Source organism: Rhea pennata, chromosome 17 (genome assembly GCF_028389875.1).
Source record: "Rhea pennata isolate bPtePen1 chromosome 17, bPtePen1.pri, whole genome shotgun sequence".
NCBI lineage: Eukaryota > Metazoa > Chordata > Aves > Rheiformes > Rheidae > Rhea > Rhea pennata.
Window position 1 is genome coordinate 4,084,335 of NC_084679.1, and position 24,913 is coordinate 4,109,247.

A 24,913-nucleotide genomic window follows, 5' to 3' on the forward strand; every position below is an offset into this window, starting at 1 on the left:
GCCCAAACCAAACGTCACAGTAAGCTACGTGTACAGCTATTGCCAAACCTTTCAGACAACTGGCATCTTTAGTCTGCCCAATCTGCAAACTCAGGTTTTAATGACTGGCCTGAGACAATATGTAAAGCAATTTTTTTCGCTTTTTCTGCTAGTTTTCTAAGGAACATGTTATTTGAACTATATGATTGAGCACTATTATCAAGAAAAAAAAAATTCACAACCCAATTTGCAGACCCTCACAGAGATTTAAGGAGAGCTATCCCACAAGACCCTCTGGATATTCAGATCGGTTCTCCTTATCTCATAGCTTTTAGCTGCAGAAGGCAACCCCAGTAACAACAATAAATCAAAAAACCTCAAGCCCCTCTGATGCTTTACAAATCACCAATCAAGGAGTAAAACGCTAATTACTTAACCTATGCATTGTTACGTGCCTTAAGAGCAACAGTTAATAAGTCAAAGCTTGTAAGGTCACACAAGGCACAGTTTAGGACAGTATGGGTTTCAACTCTGGTTTAAAGCTGCAGGACCATTTTATGAAATTTGAAATGAAATGAAAGCACAATCTAAAAATGTGACTGACATTCAGGAGTTTCTAAAATGCTAACAGACCAACTGATATGATTTGGCTTCCAACTAGTTTTTAGACTAACTGGTTAAAGGTGCTAACTTATTAATTAGCAGTAGAAAATTTGTTAAGAAGTAAAGACCTAGAAGAGAGAATAGAAGCAGCATTTCCCTCAACATATATACACATATGTGTGTATATGCACATATACATATAAAATATACACACATATATACACACTCCTCCATGTTGGTCTTGGGCCCAGTTCTAGTTGTACTTCAGCACACAAGAAATACATCAACCATATCTGCTACCTACTTCAATAGGTTTTAAGTAGCTGTCAACCAGCTTTGACACCAAAGAACTTGTCCAAACATGACAAGCTACCTAAATGTTATTTTTAAAGATCAAGATTATGTCCAAACATAACACAATAGGCCAATGAACAAGATATAGAAAAAACAATTTGAACGTCATGCTACTACACAACTTTTACTATACTATTTGCTTTATATTGTAACTCAAGGTTTTCAGTTCAGGGAAAAAAAAAGTGGCTCGCAATACAACCATGTATGTTCGTTTAGATCATTTTTAATCTAGATACAACCTATGTTCTCTAAAGCCAAACAGCCCATCACTGAGTTAATTCTTAACTACAGAGCGAGCAAAGAAAACTGAAGTTATTAGTGTGAACAAATGACATAATACTAAATTACCCAGTAAATCAAACTTTAAAGAAAAAAATGTTTAAACTATCACTCTGAACTTTAACAGGTACTAGAAACATTTAAAACCAAGTGACAAGTAGCTTGGAAAAAAAAAAGCTACAGGAGTTCCAATTTACATCCCTCAAACAAAGCATGGGATAGGGTCAGTTAAAAATAATGAAGCAACTGAAAAAAAAAAAAGGAAAGAAAACCCACAAGGCCTCTTCCCCTTCAGAGTGTTAAGAGCATTTCTATGTTGAACAATTACTCACCCTAGCAACCTCCGTTTGAGGTGTGCTTGTTTAGAGTCACGGCGTACGCGGGGCTCGGAGGCTCGGTGTGCGGCTGGGGCAGCCAGTCCCAGCGCGGGCTCCCGCGGAGCTGCGGGCGCCGCCGGGCGCGCCGCGCTCCCGGCCCGCGCCCGGGCTAAGGGGCGAGCGGCTCGCAGCCTCGCCACCTTCCTCACCAACACGTGTTCCGGACATAAACTTCCGGGTTGGACTAGAATTGGCTGCGTAATTGTGTCCCATGCACTACTTTTGTTTTCAGCCCTTCACCGCTTTAGAAGAGCCCTTCAAGAGCATTAAGGCCGCAGAGAAGGGCGCAAGCTGCCGGTTCGCGGCAGCGTTTAGAAACCGCTCAAGCGCCCCAGACCAAGTACCCCGCGCTTCACCGCGGCGGCTCCGCTTCAGACCCCAGCGCTCCGGCGAGCCGCGGCAGAGGCGCACAAAGGCGGGCGGCTCGGACAGCGCCGAGGCCCCGATGCCATTTTGCCTTTGCTGGCGGCGCGGAGAGCGGAGGCAGCAGACTGAGCGGGGGGAAGGAGCCGGGCCCCCCGCCGCGGGGCCGCCCGTTTCGTCAGCCGTTACCAGCGCGGCCCTGCCGCGCACGCTTCCCCGGAGCCGGGGGGGGGTTCGCCGCCCGCCGACGCGGCCCCGCCGCCCCCGCACCGCCTCGGGCGCAAAGTTTGCCCGACTCGCGGGGAAGCGGCGGCTCCACCGAGACAGCGGCGCCCTCCCCCGCGCGCCGCGGCGCTCCCGGCCCCCGCCTCGGGGACCCCCCGGAGGGGGCGGCCGCGCGGCCCGCCCCGCGCCCAGGCGAGGCAGGGAGCTCCCCGCGGGCGCGGCGGCCGCCCCGCCGCCGCCGCCCGGTGCGCGGCGGCGACGGGCCGAGGGGAAGGGACCCCCCGAGGGCGCCGCGGCGGCCTCGCCGCGCAGGGACCGCCCCGAGGCGGCGGCGAGGCCCGCGAGCGGGCGGAGCGGGACTCACTCTCTCTCGCGCTCGATCCTCCCGCGGCCGCTCCTGGAAGTCTCCGCCGCCGGCCCCGCCGCCCGCCGCTTTCTAACTCACCGCCGCCATCTTTGCCCTCCCTCCCCTCTCACAGGGGAGGGGGAGGGGAGGGGGGGGCTGGGGCCGGCCGCCGCGCTGCACCACGTGACCGCGCCCGCCGCCGCGCCTCCCCCCGCCCGCCGCCGCGCGCCACCCCCACGTGACGCCAGCCACCGCCCGCCGCTGGCGCGCGCTCCGCGCCACGTGACCCAGCTCCCTCCCTCTCCCCACCCCTCCCGCGCGCGCCTCTCGAGTCACGTGCCCGAATACCACCGCCGCTCTCGCGCCCCTCCCCCACCCCCGCCGCCGCGGGCTCCCGGGCGCTCGCCCCCCTCGCCGCGCCCCTCCGTCACGTGACCTGCCGCTCCGCTCCCCCCTCCCCAACCCCAGCGATAGGGGAAAGGAAGGGAGCTCCGCAAGAACCCAAGGGGCTTCTCCAGCGTCCTCGCGCCGCGCCGTTCCCGCGCGGCGGCCCTGCCCCAGGGCGGCGGCCGGAGTCGAGCATGTCGATCTGAGCCCGGTTCCCGGTGGGTGGGGGAGGGGAAGACGGAGGCGAACCGCTGCAAGCGGTCACGTGATCCCGGCTCCTCTAAGATGGCGGCTGCCGCGAGGACGCAACGCGGCGCTCTCGCGAGATCTGGCTTGCTCGCGAAGCATCATGGGGAAAAAAGAGGGGGCTTAGGGCGGAGGCGCGCAGGTGTAGGTGGCGCGCAGGCGCAGAGCGCCGGAGAGGCGCGGCGGCACTCGTGCGCATGCGCTCCCCCCCCCCCCGATAGCCTTGCGCATGCGCGCCGCTGGCAGCGTGTGAGGGTGAAGGAGTGTGCGGCGTCGGCGGCTGTTGGGAGCCGAGCTGGTGGTTTCGGGCGCGGGCGGCCTGCTGGGCAGCTGGCCTGAGGAGAAGTGATGTTGCTTCCGCCTTCCCCCGCCTGTGCTCCCGTTGGTGAACTTGTCTCCCTTCAGGCGGTTCCGTCGGTCCCATCCCGCCGCGGCTGGCCCCGGTGCCCGCGTTCCTGTGGAGCTGGGCCCTGGGCACGTCCCTGTGAAAGCACATTCAGGTGGCCCTTGTTGTGCCTTACCCGCGAGCGGGAGGCTCCGAGCACTGGGACCCTCAGTCCCACGGCTCTCGTCAGTGTTCCTCTCACAGAAGCTTCCCAGCCTCTCCGAGGAGAAAGAAGTGTGACTCAGTGGAGCTGTGCTGAGGGCGATCCCTGCTGCCCAGCCCGAGAACGCCTCACCCTTGAGGATGCGCTGGCACATCAGATGTCCCTTGAAAATATTTTACAAGCTACTTTTATGAAATGTTCTGCTGCAAAGAACTAAACGAGCTTGAAAATATGACGACTACTTGTGTTAGTCTTATGTGTGCTGGGATCTTGATGCTTCAGGCCCTTTTACTCACAGATTTTTGATAAAACAGTCTTACAGTAAAACATTTTCCCAATTGTGTAAGAATACCACAATAACTCTTCAAAAAACTTTGCGTTTAATGTATGATTGAAGCAGCCATAACAAATAACAATGCGTGGACTGTCATATGAAATATATTTAAAATGTTTAGGGGAACTCATCCATTTTTTTTCAATATACAAATTTTACAAGGATTAAAATAACCCATAAAGAATCAGTCAAATATAGACTAACCTCTTTAAAGATGGAGCAATGTTAATTAGATTGATTTAGGTAATCTCAGGTTCATCAGTGATGCATCAGACATTAAATGGAGAAAAAGAAGATGACAGAAGTCTGGCCAGAGATGAGAACAGTTTAAATGGCAGCTATGGACTGTTGACTTCTAAGTACTTCAAATAAAGGCACAGTGAAGTACGTCTCATGTGCAATGTATCTGACATTAAATGCATCTGTGTAGATACATACAATCACTGCAAGCAAATGACATTTCTGATGTCTTGAGTTGAAAAGATAAATTACCTGTCAGGCCTACACGCAGAGGTTACAGTTGTCCTCGACTAGGAGAGGTGAGTAGTCCCATCGATGGCAATGATTCATCCTACTTACATAAAATTAATAAATGCAGAATTATTTGCAGGACAGTGCTTAACTGAGATTTTGTGTGTGACTTAAGTATCCTACTAAATGCAATGTTTGGTTAGAGATGCTGTTTTTACCATTTGCAGATATAATTCTGATTGCAGTCATATTTGTATTTTATAATCTAGTAAACCTAGTTATACATACTGTTATGTTACTATGTAACTTTATAAAATAATATTGCTTAGTGTTACACTCAAAAGTTACCCTTGAGGCATCACTTTTACTTGCTTTCTAACGGAGAGTTATAGTAGATGAAACAAATGGATTGTCAGCATTTCATCTTTTAAGACAATATTTTAAATAAATTTTGTGATACTATTTCACAGAAAATATGACAGGAGCTATATAAATCATGATGACATCAAGAAGTTGTGCTCTCAGTTGGAAGTATTTAAAAGCGTGCCTTGTTAGTGTATTTGAAAGAAACTGAACTTTTCAGTTCAAATGCAATGAGTCTTTAAAAGTCTTTTTTTTTTTTTTAACTGGGTGAAGAGTTAATTTAGAAACAAAGACATTTGCTCTGAAGCTTTCCTTTCCTTTCTGAGCAAATCCAGTCCCTTGTTCATTATTTTTTCCTCCCTCCCCCCACAAACCAATTTCAAATTTCAGCATTCAAGTACAATGCTCGGAGGAGCTGCTTTCACAGTACTACGAAAGATAATATTTAGGTCACTGGGTTTTATAGCTAGTGCTAGTAAGAGTCATGCTGCTCCCTCTGGAGTATACGGGTAGGCCAACAGTTTCCACACGTGCTACGCATCCAGCCTGAGTCATGGTGACTAGCAGTTGCTGACAGACGCATCCTCTTTTGGACTCTAGGCTCATATGTTTAACTTATCCTCAGCACTGACTTTTCAGGCACAGCTCCCTGAAGAGAGCTTGGAGGCAGGAGGGAAGCCAGTGCATTTTGTTAATTCGTAGTGTGATTGCAGCGTGTTGGTAGCTGAAGCTAGTTAAAAATGACATTGTTTTCTTTGTTGCTCTAGTGATGAGAATTATTTAGCTTGCTTTGCCGCCTAGTGGCTGCCTGCACAGCTACAGTTGCTTTGTTTTTTTTTTAATACACACACGCGTGCGTGTGCTCTCTCTTTTTTTTTCTTTGTCTTTTCTCAAATAAACTGTTTGCACAAAATGCTATTGCAAAATGAGGAGAGGGTAAATTTAAATCTCCATGCTGCCTTCCCAGATCTCCTCTATAGGTACATTGCATTCAGTGTCTGTGCACCAGCCAGGGGCAGTCAGTGTAGAATAAGGCCATCCCTCATAGGCATTTTTCTTAGGGTAGTTTTCAGTTGTCAGCTTCCTGAATTGGTTGATTATGCAGCTGTATGAATGCCCAAGAGAAAACCAGCAGCTTCTGGCTCCAGATAAGTCTCAAATCAAGAAACTATCCCTACTAGTGATAGGAAGTTATGTCAGTTAACTTACTTATGAAACCATAGCCTTAGAATGTATACAGGTAGCTATTCTTAGATAAGCCTTAAAAATGCTAATAAAGACTGATTATATATTGTGGCCCAATATAAGGTTTACCTAATGTGGAGCACCAAGAGGTGGTGTATGGTAACTTCCTTATTTCCATAATGACCTCAACCATTGATGTGTGTGTGCCATCCTGATTCATTGTTTCTTTCATCTTTGTAATAATACTTTCCTGATTTTGAAGTATATGTACTAGACCTACTGTGATCTCGGAGCAGAGTATTGATGCTGAGGCTGTTCCAAGCTTTTCTGGTGATAGGGAGAGCTCTGTGTTTTTTGTCATGTTTTGGCTTCCCTTGTTATAGAATAGGGGATTACACAAGAAAGGTTTTGAGCAAGCGCGTTGCAAGTGCAGCTGGCTGCGTGAAGAGCCAGCTTGAGTCCAGCTGAACACTCAGGCATGTTACCTTTGAGAAGACGTCTATCTTGCTCTGAGGTTCAGCTGCATCTGGGCACCAAGGATGTTAGGGACTGTGGGATGGAGACCACCCAGAATTTGGCTCAGTGCTCTCAGGGTGGACAGACCTGCCCTGGTTCTAGATGCTTGGTGATCACTTCAGGCATCTCAGCACCCTCATGGAACCTGTAGCATCTGTTCAGGAGGACTTTGAGGAGGATGGAAGTAATGGACTTCAGTTTCATCCTGGGAAATTTAAGCTATACATTGGAGAAAGCAGCAGTAATTTCACATAGCATAGTTTTGCAGTCTCGCTAGAACTGAGTTCTCTTAGATCCATGCTGTAAAGTAACTAACGTAGCACCCGTCCAAGACGGACCGAGATTATTATTTCCCTGTGGAGAGGGAAGACAGAGAGAAGCAGCTGCATGTGCTCTATAAAGAGATTGAGAAGGGAGGAGGTATAGAAGGGTCATAGAAGGACTCACTGCCTGCTTGGAAGGGAGCGCGGTACATCCTGCTGATCCCGGGGCGAGATGCGCGGGCACCGCGGCGGCGCTCCCGGCGGGAAAGCGCGGAGTCCTACCCACGTGGCGAGGCCTGCTGCGGAAGGGCGTTCCTTCCCGGGCCACCAATCAGAGCGCCCGTTGCCCTTCGCACGGGCCAATCAGCGGCCAGGGAACGCACATTTAAACACAGTTCCCGGGAGCCGCGGCGGTCTCTGTGTGTCAAGGAGAGGGCGGGGATGTCCCCCCACGCGCGCCAATCAGGGGCGCGTAAGGTGTTATCGGCAGCACGCTAAGCCAATCAGGTGGCCGCGGGGTGCGCGGTGCCTCTCCGCGGGGCAGTTGGTTGCAGCGGGGCAGCTCCTCGGGGGAGGCGGCCGGGCGGCTCCAGCCGCGGGGGGCTCCTTGGCGCCGGGCCGCGCCGCCGCCGCCATCATGGCTAAAGGTGCGCGGGGAGGCGGCGGCGGCGTGGGCCCGGGGTGGGGGCGGCGGGGCGGCTCGGAGGGCAGCGGCGCTCGGTGGGCGGGGGCGCACGTGGGGGCCGGGCCGCGCGGGGCTCGGCGGGGGCGCGGAGGCTCCTCCCGGGAGGCGCGGGGCGCCGGGGCCGGCGGGACTCCTCCCCCGTGCGGTGTGCGCAGCTCGCCGGGAAGGGGCTGGGCCGCGGCGGTTCGCCCTGCCGCATCGAGCCCTTTAAACATGGCGCAGGCCGCGGCGGCCGGGCGATGACCGCGGGCGGCCGCGCCGGACGTGGCTCAGGCGCCGCCGTTCCCCCCTTGCTCCTAGGGAAGAACATGCCCAAGGCCGGGGCGGGCGGCGCGGAGGAGGCGAGCCCCGAGAGCGCCGAGAGGAAGGGCCCGGGCCGCCCCCGGGCCGGCGGGGTAAGCACTGCCCGGGCGCAGCGGGGCGGGCGGTTCCGGGTGCCCGCTGTCCCCTCCGCTTCCTCCCGCCGTTCGGGCGAAGCAGCGCGCTGGGGGCCCCCGGCTCCCTTGGGCGCCTGCTGCCGCCGCCGTTCCCGATATAACACGGAAAAGGGAGGGGGGGGCACCCGACTTTAGGAGGAGTTGGGCTGTTTCCGTGCGCCCCCGCGGCGCTGCCCCGCTGTCAGCGCGCGCCGCCGCCGCGGCCTCGGCGGCGCTTCCGCGTCGCCGCCGCCGTCCTCGCTAGAGGCAGCTGGCCGCGGCCGGGGAGCCGCTGTGCAACCGGAACCCCGCTGGAGATAGCCGCGGGTGGTGCATCAAACCCCGGGGTTCCCCGGCCGCCCTTGATGGGCTCCGTTGTGCGAAGATGCTCTGCGCTCTTGAGGGTCTCGAGCCTGGCACAGACAAAGACGTGGCAGCCGCGTCCCAGCCGTGCCGGGGGCGCAGCGGCAGGCCGGGGGCAAGCGGGGGGAGCCGCGCTGGAAAAATAGCCGTTAGCTGCCTGGCAATGGGGTGCTCAAAGCCAAAAAGCTTTGCTGACAGGTGTACTGCTGCAGCTGACTCTTCCTGTCCTCCCCTCTCCCCAGAAAATGCCCGTATTTAACCCCCTGAGAACTTTGCAATGCCGAATTAACTGCTTCCATTTGTTAAAATACAGTGTTTTCCTAGATTCTTATCTCCTCGTCTTTTTTTTTTTTTTTTTTTTTTTTTAACGATCAAGTATTGCCTTTGGCAGACCTGTCAAATACTTGGGGGGGGGGGGAGCAGAGAGAAGGGTCAAACCAACTAGCTTCTTTGCAGGGTATTTTACTTTAATCTTTACTAGAGCTTTCCCATAGACTAGATCTGAGCCTTTAACTGCTGTTATTTTATTTTATGTGTGAATTGTATAACATTGTTTATTGCTGTCATGATTATGTTAATTATTAAAATTATGCTATCTATTCTATTGTGTGCTTTGTTTACTCTTTTAGTGTTCGTGTGACTATATAGGCTGGGTTATTTGGTTAGTCAAGTCACTATTTGATTTGCTAGTTTTCTTAACGTATAGGAACCTTTGTGTGCTTTTTAAAAACAGTTTTTGCATGTTTTTGTTGTTTTAACTGGGTTGTAATGTCTGAAACTGGTTTTAGCTGAATCAAAATGCAGCCAAGACAAACTCTTTCTGACCAAGTTGCATCTGTTTGTCCAGTCACTGAGACTGACCAGCTGAAATCTGTGCCCTGCATGTACTGTGCAACCAGACTCTGAGAGATGGCAGAGGACAGTAAAAGCAAAGGTGGCACAACTCCACAAAGCTTTGCTAAATCCAATACTGTTTGCTGTTGATGTTCGCGCAGCTTGAACCAGTGTGCAAGCCCAGGTCTCTGTGGTTATTTGACCGTACCAGAGAGTGTTGCTGTTTTCCTGGCTGAGGCTGTTTTTTGCCTGGACTGTACTGTGTTTCTTTGGCCAAGAACAACTTTTTCATTTTATTTGGGAGGTGTAATGGGTAAAAAAGATAGCATTGTTTATCTCCTAGGCGTCCCTCATTTGTGTTGCCAGAATGAAGTGTCGCTCAAAGTAGACTGTGCACAACTGATTCCTGGCTTGTACATTGCCCAGTAAAGCATGTAATTAATCATAGTAACATTTGACATCTCACAAATGTATTTGGGTAAGCTCATACCTCTTAGACTATGAGAAGTATGTTTTTGACTTGGGCAATTTTGCTACATTACCTTTTTTTTTTTTTTTTTTTTTTTTTTTTGCATGTAGTCTATGTGGCTACCTCCTTTGTTAGGACCTTGGGATTTTTTATTTTATTTTTTTAGCACCAGAGTTCATGTTCTAAAGCACAGGATGAAAGCTGGAGTTAATTATGGTTATCCCATCCTGCCACATTTCATATGAAAATGCTCTTGGACTGAGAGCTTGCATTAGTAAGTTCTCTTTGAATGCTTACCCCAGTTACATTTTCATTTAGCAGAAATAGCAAAAGTAACAAGGATAATGCATTAAAGTACAATAAAAACACAATATTTTGGATTAGAACAGTTAACTGTAATGCCTGGCCTTTGAAGCATGTTGTGGATACTGGCTTGAGATTCCTGGCATGTCTGCAATGTACTGATTCTTCTCTGGGTCTGTTTTAGGAGAATGTGTTTATTGGTCAATCCAAAATCTACAGCTACCTGAATACTAACAAATCTTCTGGTGCTCGCCCTCCACTTCAAGAGGAGAACTCTGTCATGTATCACGAGGTGAAATGTCAGGGCAAAACACTAAACGAAACCTACAGAAAAGGAGATGGTAAGATTGATCTTTGCACTGTTTGCTTGCCTCATGAAACGTGCTTTGTTCCTCCAGTTTGAAATCGAGAAGGCAGCCAAGGAGGCCAGAGAGCTCCTGTTGACCACTTGCTTTCCTAATCCCACAACTCTATCAACAGATTGGGACTCCACAAAGATGAGGGTGTCTGCATCCTCTACAAAATCATGTCACCGTTGTCTGGTTTACCAGGCAAATTTTCCTATTTTTTTTTGGTCTGGCTATGTTTGTCCTGTCTCTCTAGATACAAAATGCTAACACTTACATATTCAACATGCCCTAAGCTACCTGAAATTCCATTACTGTTCCACTTTTTCGCATCAGCATTTGGCCATTTAGCTAATCTTTTGTCTGCTCTATTAGTTAAAACTGGTTCATCTTACAATTTGAATACTTTATACCAATTTGTATTAAGGAAATGCCAAATCATTTGGCATTTTAGTATTTGTGTGACTATACAGGCTAGGCTATTTGATTAGTCAAGTCACTATTTGATTTGCTAGTTTTCTTAACCTATAGGAATGTTAGTATGAATGAAGTAAAGGTGGAAGGAGAAGCAATTCTTAGTTTTTTTTTCAAGGTTGAAATAAAGAGGAGAAAGAGCACAGACTGTGGATGCTGACTGCTAGGTTTCACAGGTGCTTTGTTGTAGTGACTAGAAATGGGAATGTTCCGTATGTTGATGGAAGAATTGCTGGTTTGTGTTTTTAAGTGCAGCTGTTAATTACCTTGGTAATTTTATCATTTTGATGCAAATACTTCTAGTATGCCGATTATATTAATTCCTGCTCAGCATTGGCAGTGCCAGATTTTTCTGGGAATTTGGGGGCTTTTGCCCCCCCCCTATTTTGACAAGAAAGTGAAGATGATTTTAGCTAGTTACACAGTGCAGCTGTGGCCTTGTAGCTGTGAGTCCTGCAGTGAGGCCGAAGCATCCGTCTCCGGACGTGGGATTGTTAAACCTAGTAACTTGCTTTACGTACAATTTTTACTTAGCTTTAATCCATCAATCTGCCTCTCACTCTGTCAGCTGAGAAGGAGGATGTTAACAGGTCAAAGTAGGATATGCCTAACCTAAGAAAATGTGATATGTGTGGGGGTAAACTTTCTGTTTCTTGTTAGTGCATGCCCCTTTGCTTCTGTGAATCTTTCCCCCATGTGGTATGGGCTGCTTGCAAGAACATCTACAGCTACTGATCATAGCAATGCAGGACGCAAACAGACTTGCAGTCTCCTTCAGTGCAGCATGTTGATTCATTTTTGGCAACTTGATGATTTAATATGCAAGTCTGCTTAGTGGCAGACTGCAGTTATCTCCGGCACTGTATTGAAAGTGATCCATGTTCTGATTTGGAAAACTTCAGCAGCAAACCTAACATGACAAAATACTTGTGCTCTGTTGTATTCTTTCCCTTCTTTGTTCACTCCTCTCATCATACTTGGTGTTTGTAGAAACAGCTAGTCAAAAGTCCAATAACAGCCTATTTGGGTACTAGTAGAAAGAAACTGCATCATTCCCTTCCTCTTTCTCCTGTTTGACAGAACTAGAAACTTGGACTAGAAACCACTGGAATTCATTTAAAGCACTCTGATATAGATGATCATAAGTTCAGAGCCTTACTTTATTTTCCTGTCACCAGAAAAAAAGAAAGGTGGCAATATAATTGAAGGTGCTGTGAAACCGGATGACCAGAAAGATAAAGAAAGTGGATGCAATTCAGTGCCCTCTTCTGATCAAAGACAAGAAACTGCAGAAACTCAAAATACACCTCTGCCTTCAGAGTGTGCTGATGAGGCCAATGCAAAGCCAGCTCAGAAAAAGATGGTTAAAGCAAAACGTGGACCAAGGAGAAAGTAAGTGAATTCTGGAACTGTAAGTCTCTCTGCTTTGTGCTCTCTTGTATCAGGAGGCTTTGATCTGCAATTTGCCCTCAGGGGCTACAATCAGACCTGTAATTAACCTTGTTTTGTTGCCTTTTTTAAATAAAGGATGATGATGGGGGAAACAAATTTTTAAAGAAGACTTTTCTATTTTTTCAAGAATAGTACGTATAAAAATATGAAATAGCACCCAAAATGTATAGGTCTACTATCTATATCCATCCAAAGTATCTATCCTATTGCAGAGGACTTCTTATTTTTCTTGTAAGCAAGATTAGTGTGTTTTACCTCAAACAAAATACTTACCAATTGCCTATAGAAAAGGAAAATAATGAGGCATTAAGGCCTATTTTTCTGTGGACAAATTGGAATGCGCCTTGTCAGAAACAAGGTATTAGATCAGTTACAACTGGTGGCTTCCTGGCTGAACTGATACTTTTTCTTCATGATTAATGTAACATAACATTATTGAATTTGTTGTTAAGCAGCTTTCGTGGTCTAACTTTTAGAGGGCTTTCTGGCAAAGCACACAGTACGTCAGACTTGAAATGTAATCTTCAATGGGTTTCCAGTGGCATCTTTTTTTTTTTTCTGGTTAAAGGATTAGTGGTGGAATAATGAAAATAGCATGTTGAGGGAAAGGAGATACAGATTTTTGGCTTGGAATGAAGAATACTGATAAGAAACACTGATTCATACTGACCAACTTTCAAAATACTAAGTGGAAAGTTTCTTGCAAGTATCTCAAAGACAGGTGTAATTTCAGAAGCAGCCTGAAATATGCATATTCTATATCTTTCTTATCTCTCAGAACACAAGGAAGAACACAAAATCGAAAAGTGACAGATTACTACCCAGTTAGAAGAAGCTCCAGGAAGAGCAAATCTGAGTTGCAGGTAGTGCTCCTTGTTAAAATTGCATGATGTACCATGTGGCTGGTCAGTTGAATGCTTGAGAAAGTGTTACTATCTGTTAATGGTTTCCACTGGCAAAAAGCAAATAGCAAGTGTGCACTAGAAGTATTGTTAAGATAAGAATATTCTTAGAATATTGAAATTAGCATCCAAGTCTTTTAGGATGGAATCCTGCTACTTATACATCTCTAGGAAGAAATCTGCCTCTTTACCATTCAGTTTTGCTAGAAATACAGGATGGCTTGGAAAAATAAGTGTCAATAGATTCCCCCTTAGTTATGAAATAAACGCACAACAATACTGTGGCTTTATTTTTATCCTGTTTCTTCTGCAGACTGAGGAAAGGAAGAAAATAGATGAACTAATTACAAGTGGGAAAGAAGAAGGAATGAAGGTAACTGCAATACTGACCTAAGTAGCCGTATAGTATTTACACAGTCTCTTACTGTTAATCTTTTTAAACAGAAAGTGGAAGCACTCAGTCTTGCAGCTGCTGCAGTTCCTTGATACTAAGATGAAAGTGCAGCAAAAATTGGAGCACACTTTGTCTTCCCATGTTGGATGGCACACTTTCCCTTTTCACTCTGACAAACGTGTGTTCTTATAAATATTGAGGGGGCTTATAGTCTTTACACCACACAAAGTACTTGCTCCCTTTAGTATCTAATGTCTTGAGTTAGCTTGCAAAAATACTGTTAAATATGGAAGTCTTGTTTGGTGTGTGTATATATGGCAACACCAGTGTATGTGTGTAAATGTTTCACTGACTGTCTGCCTTGTAACAAGTGCTATTAGTGTGTTTACAGTCCCTGTAGATTGTTTGTTAGCACACTGCACAAATAGTGTGCTGATTTTCCTTGCAGTGTTAGTAAATGCTAGTTATTGGGACCAACTACTTACTCTCTGGGATACTCTGACCACCCCTTTTGGAATTTAGAGCAGAAATAGTGCCTGAAAAAGCAAAAGGCTGTGATTCTTAAAGTGGTGGCATGTAGTTATAAAGCTAGTCCTAGCACAATGACAGGAGAACTTTCTTGAGTGGAAGAGTGGCCCAGTTTACTTGGATAGGCAGGAGTAGTAGACCATGCTGGTCTGGTGGGAGGCAAATATTGTTTCTGTAATCAGTTCTTCTGTTCCTCTAACTTTTTATCCTGTGCATACTAATTGTGACAGTGCTCTTGATGAAAAAATGTACTTCCTCGGTTAAGAGGTGGCTGCTAGTTTAAAAATACTGATTAACTCTTGAATGTATATGCTTTTTTTTGATGTAATTCTTTATTCTTTTATTAGAAAACTTTGTATAAAAACACTTGCTATCAAGATACCTGGTGACTTGTAGATTTGCATCCCAAACTCATCCTGTATTTCTTTCCCAATGCTGTGCATTGTGCTGCTACAGCTTTGTCAACAACGCACTTAAATATCATGCCATAACGTTTTTTTTAACGATGAGTCTGACACATACTCATTTTCCAGTAAATGTCATATTTGCAGTCATGTGAATAGTTTCTGCTTTCCTAACTGATTTTCTTGTCACCTCAACAGATCGATTACATTGATGGCAAAGGGAGAGGGGTAATTGCTACTAAACACTTTAATCGAGGAGAATTTGTAGTTGAATATCATGGAGATCTTATAGAGATCACTGATGCTAAAAAGCGAGAAGCTGTGTATGCTCAAGACCCATCCACAGGCTGCTATATGTACTATTTTCAGTACCTCAGCAAAACATACTGGTAAGCTTTTCCTGCCTTAAGCAGAACATACTGGCAAGCTCTTCTTGTCTTAACTTTTAAAGGGATATCTCCCTCCTTCTCTAGTATCTGACATCCACCCAATGTGCATGCTTTACCTCTCTGTTTGCTGCTTAGTTTGCCCGAAAATCCAGTTCTTTTGTTATTACTCAAACTATCTTCCTCCCTGTGTCATGATAGTTACTGTATACTGGAGCATGGGTCGCTTAGTCTGTGTATTAATTACCTGGAAGAGCCAAATATTCCAAGCATCTGACATGCAGTCTAGATGCCCTAATGATAGCTGCCATAACAGTTCTTTGTGCAACGAGAGGCACTAGAGTACATGCAGCTCTGCTTTGTGATTCAGGTTTCTGGAAGCTGGGCATGTATTATTTTCGCATTCTCAGCCTTGTGTGGGAGTAAAGGCTCTTTTGCTAGTTATGTATCCTTTTGCTTGCTTACTCAGTGGATAGCATACCTTAGATGCAAGTTTCTTCAAGGATATTTAAGATGTTGAGCCCTTCTGGTGTTCTACGTCTGGATTTGCTGCTACTCATGAACAATCACGAGCTTTCTGGAAGCAAGAGCATAGTCCACAGCATTCAGTTCTCTGGGGTTGGTGCTAACCCATAAGTCTCCCAGAATTGTTTTAGTTGTTAGCCTTATGTTGCCATTGTGCGTGCTGCCTATTTGGGCATATGAATATTCCGTAATGTTCTCTTTCCTTCATTTTTCAAGCCTTGCATGGACTTCCAATTCTTGATGTGATTTGCACTTTGTTTTTTGTCTGCAAATGTGACTTGTGCGTGGTATGTAGCAATCCTGCATTTTGTTCTTGTTCTTTCAGTGTCGATGCTACAAAAGAAACTAATCGTCTGGGAAGACTGATTAATCACAGCAAATGTGGCAATTGTCAAACAAAGCTTCATGACATTGATGGTGTACCTCATCTCATACTTGTAGCTTCCCGAGACATTAAAGCAGGTGAAGAACTGTTGTACGATTATGGAGACAGGAGCAAAGCTTCCATTGAAGCTCATCCATGGCTGAAACACTAATTCATCACTTTCTTTTGTTTCGACTGAGTGCTCTACAGAGAGTCAATGGATTTATTTTTTTTTCCTATCCTTACCTCGCTCAGCTTAGTGGACTGCTTTATGGTGTTTTGAGCTCCTTAAAATCTTTTTGCTTTGCAGTATTTAAGTATCTATTGCAGGTTTGCAGGCAGGCTTGAATAATTGATCTTAGATTGCCAACATTTTTGTATTGTGAAAGGAAACTCTCCCTAAAGCACGAACATTTTTGCATGGAGTAACCAGTACCACCTGGGCATGCAGTCAAAGACTTGCACAGATTGAAACTCAATCACTTGGGTTGTATTTCTGCTTTTGCAATGAAAACTCATGCTCCACTTTATGAGGAGATGAACTTGGCGTTAGCTTTATGACTGCAGATGTACTTTTGTACTCTGACTCTTACATCCAATGGCTTGACTACTTGTCAGACTTCTTTTTGAAACCTAGTGCTGGCAGGCTTCTCTGAGATGGATGCTATTGTTTCTGTCATTCCCAAATAATTTGCCATAGGGATCTAATTTTTCCAGAGTTGTATCTCATGTTGGCCACGGAACTTCAAATGCACTGGCCCTGAGGAGAATGGATGGTCAGACTGGCTGCTTTCTTCAGAGAAATTAAATGTGGATGGATTTTGATAAACTGGGTTGATGCTGATTAGAAATGTGAAGATAAAATCTAGTCATTACAGTGAGAATCAATTTTTGACATTACTTATTTTCTAAAGTTTGAGATGGTACCTTTTTATAGGTGATGGCTGATTCTTGGAGGTGTCTCCTAGAGGGTTTTAAAGAAGCAAAAGAAAAAGCCCTCTCCAGAAAAATTATTACCTCCCTGTGTTAATTAGCCGCATCAGAAGCTATTTATTTACTGTGAATGCTTGAAGTAGAGCATAGTGGTTCCAAAACTAGGAGTCATCTTCATGTGCAACTTCAAACTGTAATGATGGAGTTTATGCAGTGAAGAAAGTAGATTCCTTATTGCCTGGTCCTGTAGGTCTGTCCAGCATGATCTGGTCCCACTGTCTGAAATGAGAGTTGAGTGCTTAGCATCTTGCAGGAGATGATTTTAACATTACTATTGGAGAACCAAATCTGTGATATGGGCGGGCAATACAATGGAAGTCCTTTATGTTAAAGATGAATTCTTACCAGTTGGAATTTTTGCCAAGGCAGGCTTGGCATGTATGTAGATGAAGATGGCTGTGAGCCATCAGCCACGCTTGCTGCTGGAAAATGTCAGCAAGGGATGTGTGGCTCTGTTAATGTTTTCTGCTTCTCATGTCTTGAAGGCTGCTGCTGTTCCAGTTAATGCCCTATAGGACAATCTTACATGCTTGCCTATGTGATAGGTCAGATAGCAGCAACATCCTGGTTGTATGCTCCAGCAGCAAGAGAGGTGGTTTAGTGATGTATTTTTAAAATGAAAAACTTGAAGACAATGTCTCTGTAAAATAAAGAATATATTTATTATTGATGAAGTGGCTGCTATAGTACCTCTCTCCATTGCAGATCATTAGCATTTTGAAAGCAAGCTGTGAAACTCATTAGGCATTAAACACTTAGTATTATTTACCATTTAACCCAAGGCAGGCTCAGCAGAGAAAGCCTGTGTGTTTCCACTGTTTCTGAAGAATTAACTGGACACCTGTTGTGTTGCATGTACTGAGTTACAGGTAAGCTTTTCTTTGGCTGACTGACTTGAGTTGGCACTGATTTACCTCTGGTCTCAGTAACAGACCCTATAGCAGTGTACAGTATTCGGTTCCACTAGAGTGCTTCCCTAAAGTCAAAATTGGAATCAAAATGCTTCTTTTTGTTCTTTATTTGTTTCCTATCAGGTCAAATAGCTTAAAACCTCTGTTTTTCACCAGTGCTTTTGTAAAAAAGAAAGAGTGGGAGGATCTCTCCTGATTTCATTAAAAAAAAAAAACTCTGAAAAGCTTAACTGGTAATCAAATAGCACTTCATCAGAAAATGGTAATAAAGCTGATGTTGCACTGAGTATGTATCTTTTACTTTTCTAGAAGTTGCTATATATATAACAAAACACATTTCACAGAAACCTAGTTTTCATTTTTATACCTGTGTCTTATAGGAAGGATTATTTTTCTAGCAAGATGTAAAGCCCCTAGGAGGAAAAGATGCCTTTGGGCTGGGGGCTAAGCTGCCTCCATCAGGCTGGTGTGGCTTTGCCAGAGGCAGCAGGGTTGGTCTAAGAGGGCTGTTGCCTCTTCCGTTGTAGCTAGAGCCAAGGAATTCGCTCCTTTTTTGAAGGAGAAGCTATGCAGCTCACTTGACACTGGAGTGGATGCAGCTTTGATAGTTCTGAGAAAAAGAATAATCCAAAAAGGTTTTAAAGTATGTAAGAGAGCATTCCAACAAGAACTGAGAGCTAGCAGTTGATTTATATTAAAAAAAAATGCAGTGGTAAATTGAAAATAATTGTAGCATTCATTATAATCTTCAGCTATTCCCAAAGGGTAGCTTAGAGCTACACTGCAATCTTCTATGCCTCTTGGACAAACTGGTTCTCTGACACAGCTCTGTTTAGTCTGTGCAATCTGTTAGCTGAAGTTGTGCCATTAAGATCTAATAGAGTGATTAGTGTGCTTTTAGGCATACGATGGTCACCCTCTCTTCAAAGCATCTTGGAAAATGTGTCTCCAGATAACTCTAGCCTCCTATTCTGAATGGTTTAAGAACATGTGTAAACTTTTTTCAGCTTGCAGATGTGTCCCAACAGCTGCAGATGCATGAGTGTTTGCTTTTCACACGTTATCGCTGATACTGAAACACTGTAAATTCCTCCCCTCCTTCCCCGCTCTAAAATACTTGTGGCCAAGGCTTACTAATATTTTGAAGATGGCAAACTTATGGTAGCAGTCCTGTGCAGTGGCTGTGTCAACTGTAACCTTAGCTAGGTTGGACATATTTGATGTCTTGCTAATGTGCAGTTGCTAGCAAATTCTCTCTGAAATGAGGCTGTAGTTCTACCTTCTGCAAAGCCGTATTCACATTTGCATTGCACAGCTGAGCATAGATGTGTGTGGTGTCCTACATTCTTCCTGCTGCTAGCATGAGAGGGAATCAAAAGATTTCAGGGGCTGCTTTAATTTCTGAAGAGAGTAAGGTCAAAGTCTTGATTCCTGTCATTGCTTTTCTTTGTCTGTTCAAATGTTTATGCTCTTGAAATGAATTTCTGCTTTTCTAGATATGAAACCTAGTTAGTATTTTTCAGGCTTATCTCTTCTGCTTCTGTTTGCCCTATTTACTTCCACTAGCGATAAAATCTCACTATCCAGGCTAATACATAGCTTGTATCACTTAATGAGAAAAACAAAACAGAACTTGTGGAAAAGTGAAACTCTTATCTATCAAGGAACAGTTCTAGCTGTCAAAGGTGAAGCGTCTGGTGCATCTGCTCCAGTTAGAAAGTGGCTGAACATGTCTGAAATGACATCAGCTCTTGATGTGAGCAGAGCAGGGTGCAGCAGCTTTGTCTTCCCTTGCTGCACGCTCCTGGCATCTTTCAGCCTGACCCAAAGGGCCACCCTGTGTGTGAGTTCAGTTGTCACAATCTAGTCACATCTTTCTTTAAGGGAGTGACAAGGTCTGCTTCCTGCTGCCTGTGTATTGCCCATCTAAAGTGAAGAGAGACATGGAACAAGAACCAACTCCGGGACTTTCTTGAAATGATGCTGTTAGCGTAAGGGAGAGAATTGCTTTCCGCATAAGATCACTGGGGCACGTGACTGGAACAGTGCCTTTCTTTATGAATGCACTTATGAATGACACATCCCTTAAAAATGAAGTATTTTTATCTTGTGAAATCACTTAGGCTGAGTATTTTGATAAGTGGACAGGATAAATGTGTGGTAGTACATACGCTCTTTTAAATAAGAATAAAAAAAATTGTATAAATCTTTATTCTCTCCATGGAGGAATGTCTAGCAGGAATCTAACAAATGGAAGAAGTATGATCGTCATAAAACAGTTTCTGAAAAAGAAAAGTAGAATCTATTCTGAAAAAATATACAAAAACAATATTCATGAGACTGCTTATTCTCTGTAGTAAGAGTGATGCCTCCAATGCTTGACTTCTCTCAGCTCCTTTAGACGCTTTAAACAGTGCCATTTCTGAGCAGAAGTGGTTAAGTTCTCACTCATGTTCATTTTCCATGTTTGAAAGAGAACCTGTGGGGGGAGGGAAGGGGGAAGAAAGGAAACAATGGTTACAAATGGAAGAGCAAGGACCATGCAGTGAGATTACCCTGTCAACATGTTCTGCTATTTTTGGGAACCTAAAGGACACAGTCTGAGCTTGTGGGCACTGCATACAGCTGCTTGCATACAATGTAAACAAACCTCCAGGGACAGCTGGCATGTTCCCACAGCAGAGAGTCCTAATGTGCTAACAACAAAGGCATCAGTCTCATATAGTTTTGTTCTAAAATGGTGATTCTTCCTGGGGAAAAAAAAAAATGAAGCCCTGCTTGTCTGGGTGGAGGTTGCTCTCCTGAAGAGTGTTTTTTTTTTTTTTTTTTTTTTTTTTTTTTTTTTTTTTTTTTAAGCAATGGATTTCTCCATCAGCCTTGAACCTTACAGAGAGGGAGAGAGGGAGAAACGGTATCTAGCCAACTAGACCAAAGTTCAGAATTCGTCCTTGCATTCACTAAGTGTGAAACATGCTCTTTTCCCATATTCTGCCAGGAGAGAGGCAGAGATACTTACAGTCGTTTGATGATAGTCTTGTCTTTGCTGTCCTTACTGGTGCCAGGGCTGTTGCCACTGGATTCTGTTTCCAGTTTCTCAGTTTGGTCCCTTCTCTGTGAGATGATCCCGCTAGTAAAAGAAGTGGATTTATTTTGCATAGGTCTGTGCATAGCATGGCATTGCTGTCTACATTAAACCCTTCACCAGGCTGCTTGTGATGCGGGCCAGTGGGTGTTCGCAGAACCTCTGTCAGGAGGAAAGCCAAGCTACAAGGAGACACCTTAAAAATGCTACAAAGGAGGGCACTTCAAAATGAGGGGAATGTACAGTGCAGTTAGAGCTCTTTGAATTCAGATTCTAATTCAGGGAAGATCTTGAGTTCCTGTTTCTATTCTGAAGTCAGCTGGGTGAAGTCAGTGTGCTTTTCTGTAGTTTAGTATTTGTTAGGAGATGGCCTGGCCTAGTGCTTGTAACTGAACATGTCTGAAACATTGAACAGTTATTATTTTCCTTGTACAAGATAATTTTGCTTATGCTGTGCTTTAATGAGAACACTAAGAAAATAAGCTGACTTCTCTACAAAGGTAGAACACTAAGTCACAACACAAATGAAAGTATAATTCTATATTGAGTTTGTACAAAAGTCTGAAGGTATCAGTAAAGGACAGAAATAAATGGTGAAGTTCTGTTTGTAGGGATATATGGTACCTTCAGCACAGCCATGGAGGCTCATACTACACAACTGAGAACAGATGGGACATTCCTAAGCCCCATGCAAGGCAGGTGGCTCTTCCTCTTTCCATCCAAAAAAGAAAGGCTTTGCTGAGCTGTAGATTTTCTTAGGCTACTTTGGTGCTGCTATACTCTCTAAGACTGTAACAGCTACTTTAGTCAAAGGCTTCAGCTTCACTGAAGGATGCTTCCTCTGCTTGGAATTGGGTTAGATTTCACCAGCTTGCATATTACACTGTATTTTCACAGCATGCCAATTTACTGTCCTAACCTGACCTCATTTATCTTAACAGCTGAATAGATCAACGCTTCTAACTGCTGTGGCTGAGGGCTGAAAGTAGCTAAGCAACATTGTTGGGACCCTGAAAACAAAAATGTGGGCAAATACCTAGAAATTGGTGAGACAACTGGCATCATGGGATGATTTAGGGGCAGATTCTCCTCTGAGAAAAACAATACTGAGCTGTTTGGCTGACACTGCAGATTTCTAATATCTGCACCCTATTTTTACTCAAAAATCCTGATTAAAAAAAAAGTAAACCCCAAACATCAATCAGTCTCACTGAACTATTCTTTGTAAGAATGCCAGATATCTTATGCTACATATCACTTATTTTGGATATACACAAGTACGCAAGACATTTTAGAACAAGTGTTCCTATTATCCGCTTCGCCTGCATGACTGCTCTTCATGTCTGTACAATCTAATTGAGGTTTTATGTGCATGTTTAAAGGGAAGGGGGTTTTGGTTTAACCCTGTCAACACTGTATGAGGAAATTACCACACAGAATTGCTTGAACTGAAAGGCAGCCGTGACACAGTCTAGGTACAGAGTTCCGTGACTTAACTCATTCACTCACAAATTAAAAATATTCATGTTGTTAATTTTTAACTTGGCCTGTAATAAGCTGTGCAACACAGCTGGTTAATCAAAGGCAAGAAGCCATTCCAATGGCAGTATAGCAAAGGCTATACTTTATAGCTGAGCTAGGGAAGTAGGTGCTTTGTTGTGTTGTGAGAAGTCCTGCTGAGCAGGCAGTTTGTAAACTGATTTCTTGGCTTCAACTTTAACTTCATGCCTTAATCTGACTATTACAGACAAGGCGAAGGTCAGACTTACTGTGTGCAAGAAGTTGTTGTGGAGATATCTCTAATCTGTCTCATGTGATCAGCAATGTTGTGCTTAGAATAAGAAGTAATTTCTTGCCCCAAAGAGCTTAGAGTATAACCAGATGGTGTGAGCGAGAACGGAGCCTGGGAGATGAAGCAATCTGTAGCAAGAGCAAGACCCTGCCTGCATCCCATCCTTTGGATCAAATTGATTCTCCTAAGCTGCTCTTTTCTAAAAAGATCCTTCCCTGAAAGGCCTTTTTCCCCACAATTCAAGTACCTTGCACAACTTTCTGTTGGCAGTCTTGCTTTTTTTTAAAAAAAACAACAAAAAAAAAAAAAAAAGACAACAAAAAAAAACCCAGCTCATCCTGAATGATGGTGAAAGGGTTTAATATTCTTTCTAAATCAATGTCTTATGTACTCTAGAGGCAAAGGAACAGTAGATAAACTAGCATATGTTCATCTATACAACACCAAGTTGGAGGAGGAAGTAGATTTTGACTAGAGCTGAGATGGAAATCCCCATGCTCTTTGGTATGTGGCTAGGCTTTTCACAATAGTATGTGTGCAACTGTTGTGATTGCACTGGTGAATGTATATGCATGAGAATCCAGCTTGCATGTGGAGTCATAGTAACTGTACTTACGCTTTCCCTGAATTGTTAGGCTTTTCTCCCTCCCAGAATGAGGGAGTTTAGTTTTAAAACTATGTTGCATAGAGCCCTCATCGTTCCCCATTTTTCTTTGTGCCTTTTTACGCTCTTGGGAGCACAAATATCTCTTCTCATAAGTCTCAACAATCCCTAGTCCAATCTAGGTGCTCAAACAGGCAATACTCCCATCTGATAAGCTCACCAGACAAGAAGTAAATGTTGTAAATTGTTCTTTGCTGACTTCAAGATATACCTCTTATAGCACTGTAGCTCCTCTTGCACCACAAGAAGTTGAGCTTTCAGCTGGTTACGCTCTTGCAGTACTTCTCGCAGCTCCTGTAATGTGAACCGGGGGCGATTTGGATCTGTGAGGTCTATTACCATTTTGTCTGGCCCAAGGCTGAGCTGTAAAATAAAATGGGGCTCATGATCTTGTAACTTGTCGAAAGAGACCATCCGTACAGTAAAAATTATCAATGTTGTAACTGTATAGTAATTGTTATGAAAAGTGTGAGTTCATCACAATCTTAATTTTTCAAGCAGTTAACTATAACAATTATAATTTTCCATTATAGTTTTATAAGATGTAAAGATGATTTTTTTTTGTATATTAGTGTATGCATTTCCCAGCCAAGAACAGGGCCCAGTCATGACAGACTCCAACCACATCTAAAAACAAAGTCTCCGTCCCAAACAGCTTGCAGTCTAGCTTTACAAAGAAACTGCTATTAACTGCTTTTCTGGTGATGAGAGAGAGGCTGAGTAATCTGCCTAACAACGCCGCAAGCCTCTGTAGCGGAGCACGCTGGCACCTGAGTACTCCTTTCCTAATTTAAGGCCTCTGCGGTAACATCTTTTTCAGTCACGCGCATCGGCCTTCCTGGCAAAGCAGCAAAGTTTCAGTGCGTCTTTACGTGAGCAAAGCGATGCACCTGCGCGCCTGCACCCCGCGGGGAGCAGCCGCGTGTGCGGGTTTCTCTGAGCACGGCACGTTGCCGCGCTACAAGCGTGTTCAGGCCGCTGCGGCAGAACAGGAGCGAGCGCAGGAACGAAACGGCTGCAACTTGTCACAACCCTGCAGGCTTCTGCTGGGCAAACGGGCTCAGGACCTTCTTCGGGGACGGGAAGCAAAGTTTTGCGGGGACTTTGCGGGGAAAGCGTCCTCCGAGCGCCGCGGCGCGGGCCGGGCCAGCCCGGGGGAGCCGCGCCGGGGGCCCGGACCCACCTGCTGGCCGCTGCCCCGCGGCCCCGGGTTCCGCAGCGCCTCCACCTCCTGCCTCAGGCTGTCCCGCTCGGCGCGCAGCCGCTCCTCGGCCGCGCCGCCGCCGCCGCTCACCAGCGCCTCCAGCATCTCCAGCACCCGCACGATCCTGAACTGCAGCCGCGCCACGGCGGCGGGCACGGCGCGGCCGCCGCCCAGCTGCAGCAGGTCCCTGCCCACCACGGAGGAGATGTCGTAGACATCCCCGGCCGTCAGCTGGAAGGGGCTCTTGGCCAGCGCGCTCTCCGGGCCGCCTTCCTCCTCCTCCTCCTCCTCCCGGCGGCGCTGCATGCCCGGCGAGGCCCGGCGCCAGCTCCCTTCCCGCGGCGGCCGGGGCGGCGCCGGCGGCGGGGCCTGCGGGCGGCTCGGCCCCCCCGGCGTTCCCATGGGGAAGGCCGCGGCGAGGCGGCATGTCCGGCCCTGCCCGCTTCCCGGAGGGAGGGGGCGGCTCGGCCGGCGGGACGGGCAGCCCGCCGCCCGCGGCGCCACGGAGCCGCGCGGGGGGGGGAGGGGGGGCACTAACGGTAACGGCCTCCGCGCGCTCCCGCCACCGGCCCCTCGGCCCGG

At 45.9% G+C, this 24,913-nt stretch overlaps 3 protein-coding genes across 6 annotated transcripts in view; 1 reads left to right on the plus strand and 2 right to left on the minus strand.

The window, feature by feature from the left end:
• The window catches only part of SBNO1 (strawberry notch homolog 1), a 31,835-nt gene extending 29,110 nt beyond the window's left edge, over positions 1 to 2,725 (minus strand). Inside the window, exon 1 of one of the 2 annotated variants that reach the window (XM_062589708.1) lies at positions 2,545 to 2,725. The gene's annotated coding sequence lies outside the window, so the exon portion shown is untranslated. Of the gene's footprint in view, positions 1 to 1,547; positions 1,649 to 2,544 lie in introns of those variants that run through there. The other variant, XM_062589710.1, reaches the window with a different exon arrangement.
• Positions 2,726 to 7,690: 4,965 nt separating this feature from the next.
• Positions 7,691 to 21,743, plus strand: KMT5A (lysine methyltransferase 5A). Of its 3 annotated transcripts, XM_062589699.1 has the most exons (8): positions 7,691 to 7,919; positions 10,094 to 10,250; positions 11,909 to 12,122; positions 12,961 to 13,045; positions 13,398 to 13,457; positions 14,609 to 14,799; positions 15,647 to 15,783; positions 21,613 to 21,743. In XM_062589699.1, exons 1-8 carry the CDS (start codon positions 7,764 to 7,766, stop codon positions 21,618 to 21,620), a joined length of 1,008 nt encoding a protein of 335 aa, XP_062445683.1. In that variant the 5' UTR covers positions 7,691 to 7,763; the 3' UTR covers positions 21,621 to 21,743. The 3 variants fall into 3 exon arrangements, with proteins under 3 accessions (XP_062445683.1, XP_062445680.1, XP_062445681.1); XM_062589696.1 differs by lacking the exon at positions 21,613 to 21,743 and having other exon boundaries at positions 15,647 to 17,348; XM_062589697.1 differs by lacking the exons at positions 13,398 to 13,457; positions 21,613 to 21,743 and having other exon boundaries at positions 15,647 to 17,348.
• Positions 19,778 to 24,785, minus strand: RILPL2 (Rab interacting lysosomal protein like 2). Its single transcript, XM_062589704.1, has 4 exons — positions 24,311 to 24,785; positions 23,339 to 23,490; positions 20,606 to 20,716; positions 19,778 to 20,068 (listed from the first exon to the last, which is right to left on the minus strand). The coding sequence occupies exons 1-4, from the start codon at positions 24,731 to 24,733 to the stop codon at positions 20,044 to 20,046; spliced, it is 711 nt and encodes a 236-aa protein (XP_062445688.1). The 5' UTR covers positions 24,734 to 24,785; the 3' UTR covers positions 19,778 to 20,043.
• Between the last annotated feature and the right edge of the window lie 128 nt (positions 24,786 to 24,913).

Bases quoted from the DNA above. Each gene is read 5' to 3' on its own strand.
- KMT5A (XM_062589696.1), top strand. From the start codon at position 7,764: ATGACCGCGGGCGGCCGCGCCGGACGTGGCTCAGGCGCCGCCGTTCCC. The intron at 10,251-11,908 runs GTAAGATTGATC...TCCTGTCACCAG, and splicing joins AACCTACAGAAAAGGAGATG to AAAAAAAGAAAGGTGGCAAT. The intron at 13,046-13,397 runs GTAGTGCTCCTT...TTTCTTCTGCAG, and splicing joins AGAGCAAATCTGAGTTGCAG to ACTGAGGAAAGGAAGAAAAT.
- RILPL2 (XM_062589704.1), bottom strand. From the start codon at position 24,733: ATGGGAACGCCGGGGGGGCCGAGCCGCCCGCAGGCCCCGCCGCCGGCG. The intron at 23,491-24,310 runs GTGGGTCCGGGC...TTTATTTTACAG, and splicing joins CGCGGGGCAGCGGCCAGCAG to CTCAGCCTTGGGCCAGACAA. The intron at 20,717-23,338 runs GTATATCTTGAA...TTCTTTTACTAG, and splicing joins GAGCTACAGTGCTATAAGAG to CGGGATCATCTCACAGAGAA.